Source organism: Malus domestica, chromosome 08, assembly GCF_042453785.1.
Source record: "Malus domestica chromosome 08, GDT2T_hap1".
Classification (NCBI taxonomy): Eukaryota; Viridiplantae; Streptophyta; class Magnoliopsida; order Rosales; family Rosaceae; genus Malus; species Malus domestica.
Genome location: NC_091668.1, coordinates 13,226,536 through 13,237,555, shown reverse-complemented (window position 1 = coordinate 13,237,555; position 11,020 = coordinate 13,226,536). Strand labels below are relative to the sequence as shown.

The following is an 11,020-nucleotide window of genomic DNA, read 5'->3' as shown; positions in this document are numbered from 1 at the left end:
TTATTTTCAGCTAGTTGTGGGTTTTTTTGTTTAAGGGGCTTTATAGTCCAATTTTTGTTTGTGAAGCTTTGAGAAACCAAACTCTTCTTTTGACTTTCTAATATTGAAGATAAAAAGGGTCAAGACACAATAGAATTGAGCCATCAAATCCAACAGATTCAAGGTTCTTTGGCCAATTTTTTTTTTAATTCTCATTAAAAATTAATAAAACAAGAAAACTGAAAGAATCAAGGAACCGCACTTGATTATTCTAGATTCCAACAGAATAATGATATAGTCAAATTCAGTAGTTATTCAACTCTAGTTACGATCTTGATTTTCATGATTGCAAAAGTAATATACCTTCTTCCTCTTGTTGGACGATTGAATCTATTTGCTTTCGTAACGTTTCATAGAATATTAATTGAAATATTACAGAAACGAGTTAGCATCAATGGCTGTTCAACAAATTAAATGGCCTCACATACACCAAAACTTGACTGGAATATTCTTGCTATAAATATCTTAACAGTTCAATCCAAAAGTTACTTCATATAAAGTAATGCTGCTTTTATAAGACGTTAAAAAGGAGAATTGCATGAGTAGAATGGATGAAACACTGCAACTGTTTGTAAATAATAAACTGTAAGTTCTTAAGCAGTTTCAACATAAAAACGCCTATATATATATATGCTATTAGAGTCCAATGATCAGATAATGATTATTTTTATACCTAGGCATTATCATTCAGGAATTTTGGGAGCCACTTTGCCGACTCTTTGGGAATTCGAGTAAGGTTGTTGTTACGGTCCACATAGTAAAGACCGAATTTTGGAACAAACCCTTGCCGAAACTCAAAATTATCGAGTAGGGACCAATGAAAGTATCCCTTCACATTCACACCATTCCTGCAAAAACATCAGTGACAAGTAAATGGATACTCTTTCCTCAAACTAGTAAACATGCACTCAACTCATGAAGTTGATCTAGATTAGTAATTTTTTGTCATGTAATAGATAACGTACTTCATTGCCATCTTGATCCGGTACAGATGCTCAAGAATATATTGGATTCTATGTGGATCCTTCAATGATTTATCAAGCTTGGCTTCGGTAATTCCATTCTCCGTAATATAAACTGTTGGGCACTGGTAGTTTTGGTTCATGAACTCCAAAAGTTTCTGTAATCCTTGTGGATAAGAGTATATAAAGTCGATTCCTTGAGCCTGCAAGGGATGCAAATTTAGTTTTCCAGATATATTTGCTACAGTCCCGTAAAATAGTAAACTAGAGAAATATATTTTGACAGTTTCACTTTTCTTACTTTAGGGCCAATTAGGACTCGATCTTTATCTGCAACAATAAAAACATGGGCAACAATATCAGTAACACTTTCAACCTATCCATGATATATACATGTACACAAACACATGGACACACGCACAGAGACGCACAAAAGCACATACAGACCAGCCTTAGCAATAAGGTCATGTATAAGCTTACTTTCAGTCACAGCTCTAGCAAAAGTATCACTGCTGTAGGCGATTGGTGCACCAGGTTTTCTTGGTAGGTAGCGACCAAATCTTGCAGTATAGTAATTGACCCCAATGAAATCGAAGGATCCCTTCATAAGTTTTTTCTCTTCCACTGTGAAAGTCGGTATCCTTCGCTTGGCTAAGAGTCTCATAATTTTCGGGTAGTCTCCATATACTAACGGTTCCATATACCTGATAAGGAGCAGTACAAAATCATTATTATGGAAAATACGTTTTGTTGATTTCAAAAGAAAACAATAGGCAGGAATCACTATACAAGCGGTACTTGTTCCAGCAATATATACTACTTCTTACTAACCACCCAATTTCAAAGTCCATTAGTCTCTTTGCCGCTGCCTTGTCTTCTACTGAATTAGAAAATGGCTCATCATACTGCCCAACCAGACTGATTCCGATTTGACCACCTTGATCTCCCTTTAAATAAGCAAAATAATAAATAAACATTAGTCAAGAGAAGAGTCTCATGGATTTGATGTTAATTCCAGAAGTTGACGGTAAATGAATCAGAGTTTGACTCACGAGAAACTTATCTCTGTAGAGGTTGACAACGGTAGCATGGGAAAGGAGAAGGTTATGGCTCACAGTGTATGGCTCAGTGCCGGAATTTCCGCCTGTACATGCAGGAGCATGTTCTTTCACAGGAACCGAGCACCTGGCTGGTGGACCAACTCCAAGGTCATAACCCAGCTTGGCCATAATCAGTGGCTCGTTGATTGTGATCCAATTTTTTACCCTATCGCCATAGGTTTTAAAGCATAGCTCGCAGTAGTCCTTGAAATCAGCCCTGATAATATGTGATATGGAAAACATGAGTGTCACAACTTTGAGAGATGAAAAGTATTTAGCATCAAAAGGTGCTTACACAAAAGAGCGGCTCAGGACTCCTCCGTACTTGTCCGTCAAGGCTTGTGGTGGGTCAAAGTGCAAGAGGGTCACAAAGGGTTGGATGCCTGTATTAAAACATAGAATTGACTTAATCGAACGATCAGCATAGGACAATGACAATTGCTAATGGCATGTGGTCAGTTATTGATCATTGCTTTGTTATAACTACAATTTACAGAGCGCTAGAAAACTTGATGAACATCTTTCATCATGTGTATATTCTCCACAAAGCATATATATTATATCAAATATTGTTTCTACAAGCTTAGGCTTCCTAAAACTTGTTGAAAACTGAAGGCATATCACTGGTAATTAACACAAACTATGAAGATATACTGTCACTGTTCTTTGTAAAATTAAGTGTCTTACCATTCTTCAGTAATTCATCGATCACATTGTTGTAGTGATCAAGGCCCTCTTGATTTATTCCACCATTCAAGCTTCCGTCTACATGTCCAGAATTGCAAACAAAATGCATTAGAGCTCAAGTAGCGCACAACAACATGTACATAGTCGTGTTTGCTATTAAAACTTAAAGCCATTATTTTCGTTAAAGTTCTTACTAGGAAGAATCCTGGTCCAGGCAATAGAAAATCTGTTGGCATCGACTCCAAGGTTCTTCATAGCCACCACATCTTCCTACAGTTACAATTGCGGGTTGTAAGCTATATGCCAAATAGAGAAGAAAAAAACACTTTTAACTTTTCTTTGGAGCTGGTAGCGAATGGAACTTGATGATTAATGTCTTCACTCACCTTGTATCGCCTATACGAATCGGTGGCAATAGACAGATTGGAGTGGTCCTGAATCCTCTCTGAAATGAAGGAAAATCACAAAATAAATAGGTGGTAAATTATGCCACATAGAAATAAGGGTATGTCAAAGAAACTAGAACAAATTAACAGTGAGTATATGTGACGAACCTGGAAACTTCTCAATGTAGTTATCCCACACACTTGGTCCTTTACGTGCGACATCTGTTGCTCCTTCGTACTGCACCCACCTCATCATGGAGTAAACATATTATTACATTATCAAATTTTGCGAAGAGAAATTAAAATACATATACAAGGAAAAGTGTGCAGCTAGTTAACTACAGTTTCACAAAAAAAAAAAAAAACCTGCGGAGCATCAGTCGTGACTCCAAAAACAAAATCGGCTGGAAAGTCGGACCTGGTAACATCAACGGTGGACGATTCAGCTGAGAAAGAGGCAATGACACATAATATTACTAAAGTGGTAAACACGTTTGTTCGGGATCCCATAGTTGATGGCTGTGGTTGAACAGAGGAAACTAAACAACTAAAGAAACTGATATGCAGCAGAAATTAAGAGAAAAAACAGAATGAGATAAAGAATAATAGCTTCTGATTACTTGAGAAAATCAGTGAATATTACAAGCTATATATAGTTGAAAAACAAAGCTTTGGCTCTAGCAACCTAACCGACTACACAAGACAATGTGCATGTGATTTGTTTTAGGTTTTAAAACAACTTTTGGATTTGCTTTTTAACCCACAATATTGCTGCAATTAAGATTATGATTTAATGGAGTTCCCAGAATTGTAGCCCTAGCTAGTTCATTGAGGCCAAGGGAATTTTACACCAATGGTTTGACAAGGACCAGCTCTACCAGTAATTACAAAACGCCAAGAACAACTGCATAAAAGTCAACAAAGATAATTAAAAAGGGCGGTTCGGTTGTAGTTAATTACCCTAAACACTAGGAATTGCCAATCGTGGTGCGCTCGCATCCACCGCTCTTCCATCGTCAGGTGTTTTCTTTCTTTCCCGCTATTTTATTTTGTTGTTCAATATTACATCAAGACATCGTAATTCAAATATCCTATCCACCACCGGTTATTTTAATTATACACCGCATACATTTTAATTATACATAAGCATTAGATTTATGATGTGAATCTACATATATACTGTATATTTTATTTTATTTTGTTGTTCAATTTGTGTGTGCGTATATATATATATATATATATATATATTAATTATACGAGCAATAGAGCTATGATGAGAATCTGCATATAACCTGATTCACATCAAATTCATCTCGAAGCAAGTATTGATGCTGATAAAGTATTTCCATCTAGAAATAGGGTATTGTTCGTGACCAGGCATTTAATTCATCTGGAAGTAGGTTTTGTAAGTCTTCTCTTAAAACATGAATCGAGCCACTATAAGCCGGTCTTTCAATAAGCAACTACACAATGTCTCTGGTATTTTGGGTTTAAATTACTGCGCATCCGGTTCAAACCTTTTCTCGTTCTCTTGAAATAATTTAGAGTAATAATGCATTAATAGAAGGAAACCTAAACGTCTTGAAACGCAAGATAGGCTTACAAATAATACACAAGATATATTCTTACAATGTAAATACTTAAGTTTACATAGAATCACCCATATAAATTATAATAGACTATACATTTTTATATCATTTTTAGTATCATTCTTTCCTTATTTATTTTTAAATTTCTTTAAGGAATTTATTTTTACTTGACAAAATCAGTAAATATTACAAGCTATATATAGTGAGTAACAAAGCTTAAGCTCTAGCAACCTACAGAAGACAATGTGCATGTGATTTGTTTTACGTTTTAACCAATGGTTTTGTTTTTTAACCCAAAATATTGCTGCAATTAAGATTCTGATTTAATGGAGTTCCCAGAATTGTAGCCCTAGCTACTTCATTTAGGCTAAGGTAATTTTACACCAATGGTTTGACAAGGACCAGCTATCCCAGATAATAACAAAACGCCAAGAACAAGTGCATAAATTCAACAAAGATAATTGATTCTGAGCGTGGTTCAGTTGTAGTTTATTACCCTAAACACTACGAATTGCCAATCATGGTGCTTTCGCATCCATTGCTCTTCCATCGTCTGGTGTTCTCTTTCTTTCCCGCTGTTTTATCTTGTTGTTCAATTTTACACTGCCAAGACATCGTACCTCAAAAATCCAATCTACCACTCTTCATTTTATTTTGTTGTTTAATATAAACCGTATATTTGTACTCTTAGATGAGCATTAGACTTATGAGCATTAGATATCAAACATGCATAACTCATTAAGCTTTGTGAAACCTTTCGAAAAATCATACAACCCTTAAGACGTGGTATTCATCCTAAGTGAACTTGCACATATTAACCACAAGAAGCCTTCGTCAATTTCAGGGACCGACCTCCGACCAAAATTGCATCAAATTACTTTTCTAAAGATCCTAATGGTAGCTAAGCATTAAGACAATTAGATAGTATAAACCGGTGATTAATAATTCAAAACTTGCATGCATAATATCATAAGCAAATTGAAAAGAAACTACATATTCTTGCTAAGGCTCGTGGCCTCGCCCTAGCAAATGAAACCAGTTACGAACAATCATAAAACAAAATATTATTAAGAACATGGATAGAAAACACGTTGAAAATAAACTTGAAACCAAAAGCTCTCTAAATAAGTGTGTCCTAAAGTTTATGCGTTCTCTCCTCCTCTATCACTCTCCTCTTATCAACCCTAATGGCTAAAAAACCTTATTTTTATACTACTAGAAAATAAAATCCTACCTAGAAAAGGTCTTAGAATAATACTAGGAAACCAAATAAATTAAAATAAATTAAGAAACATAATCCTAAATTGACTAGTAAAATTCGCCCAAACCACAGCCTCAAAACAGCAACGTTTCTGGATCTTCAAGGCTTCAAAACAGGGCCAAAACAACTTGAATTAAAGCTTAAGATGCCCTAAACATAATTGTAGAAGGCCTCAAACCCAAAATACATCATCTTGAACGCCAAAAAGCCCACATAAGCCCAAAATGTCTTTGACAGCTCTGTGCACTTCTCCTTTATTTCATCGCCATAAATAAACCGCTTGGTAGAAAATTATAAAACTTTGATATGAACAAGTCAACAAACTCATGAACATCCTCCAATTAGAATCACTCTAAAATTCGTCCTTTTGATCATGTTTTGCTCCAGAGGACGTCGAATATCCTACATTAAGAATATAAATCAAAGTATCAAAATTCTCACAAAAATAACCACTAAATTATAACTAAGAATAGGGTAAAATATATAGTATAAAATTGACTCATCACAATGCTCCATAGAACAATAAAGTAATGTATCCATATGAGCTCCCACGCCTTAGCGGTATTTTTTAATTATACATGAGCATTAAACTTCTAATGTGAATCTAAGTAGATGTTCCTATGACCTTAATTTAGATCAAATTCATCTAGAAGCAATTATTGTTCCTGATGAAGCAATTTCATCTAGAAGTAGGCAGAGGAAGAGAAATTAAGCACAACCTTTTTCTAGGTTCAAACAACTGCATACCGGGTTTAAACTTTTTCTCGTTCCTTTAAAATAATTTAGAGTAATAATGGATTAGAGGGAAATCTAAACGTCTTGGAACGCAAGATAGGCTTACAATAATACTCGAGGTTTATTCTTACAGTTTAGGTTTACATAGAATCACCCATATAAATTATAAGAGACAATATATAATTTTTAGTATCATTCTTTCACTCATTTTTTTTTTAACAAACAATCTAAACTACATATCAATAGAACTCAATTTGTCAACCAAAAATCAATGAAATTACAATTATGACCTTTAATACATAACTCAAAAAATGTGAGAAAAGAAAAAAAATGGGGCATTAAATGTAATTTCGAACAAACAACTTTTTGATGTTTTTTTTTCTAAACCTCCACTAGTACAAACAAAGTCAAAAAATGTCGCCTGAAAATTAGCCGAATGAAAACTTGGTCACGCGCAAACCGTTGCGCAAAGGTCGTGAAAGCAGGGTTTGCGCGATGAAAACACCTGCATCGCGCAAAAGTTTTCATGCGATGCATCTTGTTCTCGTTGTCGCGCAAAGATAGGTGCGACGCAAGTATTATCGTCGCGTAAAGACCTTTTGCACGACGCAAGTATTGTCGTCGTCGTGCAAACCTTTTTTCTTCCTTTTTTTTTGACAAATTTTTTTATTTAATCGTTTATAGATATTTTAATTAAATTATAAACAATAATTAATAAACCAAGAAAAAGTATTTAATTATAATATATCTGAAAATGTACATACAAGCTTTCCGAACATAAAAGAAAAAACTACAACAAGTTGTCATCTGGGTTTGATGCATCAGGCTATTGGGTATTGGTTGGGCGAAGTGACTAGGAAGTTGAAGGTAGAGCAAGATCAAGTGCTGGCATCGGGATTTGGAGGCCTGACATTTGTAAGGCTCGTAAAATCATGTTCATCTTCTCGTCCTGGGTACACCTAGCAATTTCTTACATGACCCGTTAACACGACACGCAAATAAAGGGTATCGGGTCAACACGAATACTAATCGGGTCATTATCGGGTCACACGATAATAACCCGTTAATAACGGGTCCTTAATAGGTTTATATGAGAATAACATGCGGGTAACCTATTTCGACACGATAAAAAAAAGTTATTTTGATGATTTTAATTTTTTAAACTGCTAAAAAAACTTACTATAAAATACAATAGATATAATGAATATGTATATATTGTTTATTAATTATTATTCTATTATTATTCTATATAAATTTTAATATTTAAGTTTTATTTATTTATTTATTTTTATAGTATATTATAGGCAAAGATTGAGATTAAAAATCATAAAACACATTAAAAATAAAAATATCAAGTAATTTAAAAATACCAAACACATTAAAAAAATTATAAAAATTAATTTACATGTGCGAAAAATATGAAAAAAATATGCAAACGCTCGTAGTCGCATCCTCTACACTTTGAGGATGGGTATATGATCGTTTGAATTTTTAAAACCATACAAACTCTGATGAATAGTATTTTTAAGGGAGTTCAAAATAAACAAAATTCATAATCATTAATGAATAAGTCTAAAAGATGTGAAAGCATAATAAACGTTCATAATTGCATCTTAACGCTTAGACGATGGTTATATGATCGTTTAGATTTTTAAAACCATCCAAATCTCATGAACAATGTTTTTTTATTTGAGTGCAAAATTAATAAAATTAATAATAATTACTGTAGAAGTGTGAAAAATGTAATCACTCGCAATGAAAAGCTTTACAACTTTCATGAAGGGGTCAACTCCGAAATTTAGTATGTATATACTAATTTAGTATTATGTTTTACATTTTTTGGGTCAAATTATGTTTTTCATTTTCATTTTTATTGATTTAAAATATATTTTTTTAACGGGTAACAGGTCGGGTCATATTACCTGATACTATTAACGGGTTGATTTCGGGTCGGGTCATATTACCTGTTTACATTAACGGGTATTACATGACACGACCAGTTAAGCTATCGGGTATGACACGAAAACGACACGAACACGAGAAACACGACACGAATGCTAGGTCTAGTCCTGGGCCAAAAACTGGGCTGCAATCTAGGCTTCCCGAGCATCTCGAGCTGCTTCCTGGGCCGTAATCTTATCCTTTAGGGTTTTCACTTCCTTTGTCAAGGCGATGACCTATCTTGTGGCTGGTCTGAAAGAGAAGGCACCCGTCTCACGAATTTGCGCCTTCCTCATACCTCGACAACCTTGCCATGACGACAACCGAGAGTCTGATCTAGGATTTCAGTTTTCAATTAGGATCTGAAGACCTGCATCCTCGGGTACAATGACGTCCTCTATCGAGGTCTTCGAGGGAAGCTGCGATGCTGTTTCTTAGAAAGCAGCAATGCCCTTCTCCACCATAGCAGCATGTAATAACAAAGAAAAAATATTTAAGATTTTAAAAAAATGTAATTAATATTTGAACGATTCATAAATATAAGAATAATAACAATTACATATACTTACATGGAGCTACTCAGTGGTCTCATCACCGGATCGAACATAAACATCCTTGAACATGTCGAGCTCTAGGAACTTAGAACCCTCCTAAATAAAAAATAAAAAACATTAAGAACATTTTATTAATCAATAATAAAAACAAATTGTATAAAATTTAAAAATTAATATACTTTTACCTGAAATCGCACCTCAACCCTATATGAGAAGGGTATCGAACTGGAAAGGTGGAGAAGTTTCTTTGACTCTCGGGCTTTCTTGCCAGCAACATATTTCTTCTATTAAACATACAATATACATGTTAGTGCGACTATTTGAAAGAAATTATTAAAAAATCTTAAAAAAATAACAAAAACAGTAATAAATTATTATTAAAATATTATGTACATACCACAAATTTTGTGTTCGTAAAATGTTTGCAAAGCCACTCCCAATCCTCCGGCCGCTCCTATAACTCGATTGGGCAACCTTTTAGGCGAGCAATCTCCAGATCATCCCATTTCTTAAAATGTGCGTGGAGTTCACACTTCCAATGTTTGTACCGGGTTGCTAAGTTCTCCTTTAAGCAGGTGATGGCCTCGGGGGATATGTCCTCAAGATTATTATTGACCTACAAATATGAAAATAGTAAAATAATAGTGAGAAATTTAATAATATTAAGATAATATACTTTGTTTTATAATATTTGTAAACAAAATTAAAAAATTGTAAAGGCTAAAAATTAATACACTAATCGACAACTCATGCCGCACTAATTTCTTCGTCCTCTCGGGAATTTCTGCCCAAGACTCCCACTGCATAGGACAATGCCACCGAATAACAAAACCATAGCTAGTTGCGATGTTGCTATGCTGCTGTGAGGTAGCTGCTCCACAATGTCGCGAGTCATACGCAATCTTGATCAATTCGTTGGACACATGTACATTGTGTGCCAGCTTCAGCATTCGATTAGGCCTCATGGTGTTTTTTTTTTAACTGCCCAAAATAACTTAAATGATGAAAACCCTAATCTTAAATTTCTACAAAAAATTTGTCAAAACTTTTCCTAATAGTATATCATTTCCCAAAAGTAGAAACAATTCTAATTCAAAAGTAGTTTCGGTTTATCAACTCCAAACACATGTTTACTTGAACTAGCTCAAACAATAAATATAAAAATATACACACGTGTGTATAGTTTCATGACATGAAAGCTAGGTTCCTTTAGTTTCCTTATATATATCCACACATATATACTAAGAAATACGAATATATACTAGCTATTATGCATAGAGCATTTGACGGTGATTAGTAGTTGATGAACCGAACCAAAGGCAATATACAGACTCCAATGAGCTGCCAAAGCCAATGATATTATCATATAGACTCCAATAAGCTGCCAATGGGATTATCATAATTAGATACCTTTAAAATATCTAGCCAGTCCTTTCTAAATGAGCTGCCATGTGATAAAACGTAAGAAATGAGCCATTTCTCACTTAGACTCCAATCAGTTGCAGAGAAGATATAGGAAACAAAGGCAATATACAGATTTAGGGAACAAGGGCAATACCAAAGTTGAACATCTTTTGTAATTTAATGTCTGTCTCAAATCCCAATTCCGAACATAAAAGTGAGACATGATTGCTCACTATCATTAAAGATGACCACCTGGGATGAACTACTTAAACTTCATATCAATGTTCATTTCCACTAGATTTGGCAGTGCATCTAAAATTTGGGCGAAACTTTGGCCGAAAGAAAGCCTTGGAGTATCACAT

At 34.5% G+C, this 11,020-nt stretch overlaps 1 protein-coding gene across 1 annotated transcript; it reads right to left on the bottom strand.

Moving 5' to 3' along the window:
* Positions 1–534: 534 nt before the first annotated feature.
* LOC103424340 (beta-glucosidase 12-like) lies at positions 535–3,804 on the bottom strand. The gene is made up of 12 exons (XM_029106466.2): positions 3,541–3,804; positions 3,343–3,412; positions 3,175–3,233; positions 2,983–3,058; positions 2,789–2,866; positions 2,397–2,484; positions 2,054–2,318; positions 1,833–1,948; positions 1,482–1,705; positions 1,303–1,331; positions 1,005–1,204; positions 535–887 (listed from the first exon to the last, which is right to left on the bottom strand). Exons 1-12 carry the CDS (start codon positions 3,682–3,684, stop codon positions 713–715), a joined length of 1,524 nt encoding a protein of 507 aa, XP_028962299.2. The 5' UTR covers positions 3,685–3,804; the 3' UTR covers positions 535–712.
* Between the last annotated feature and the right edge of the window lie 7,216 nt (positions 3,805–11,020).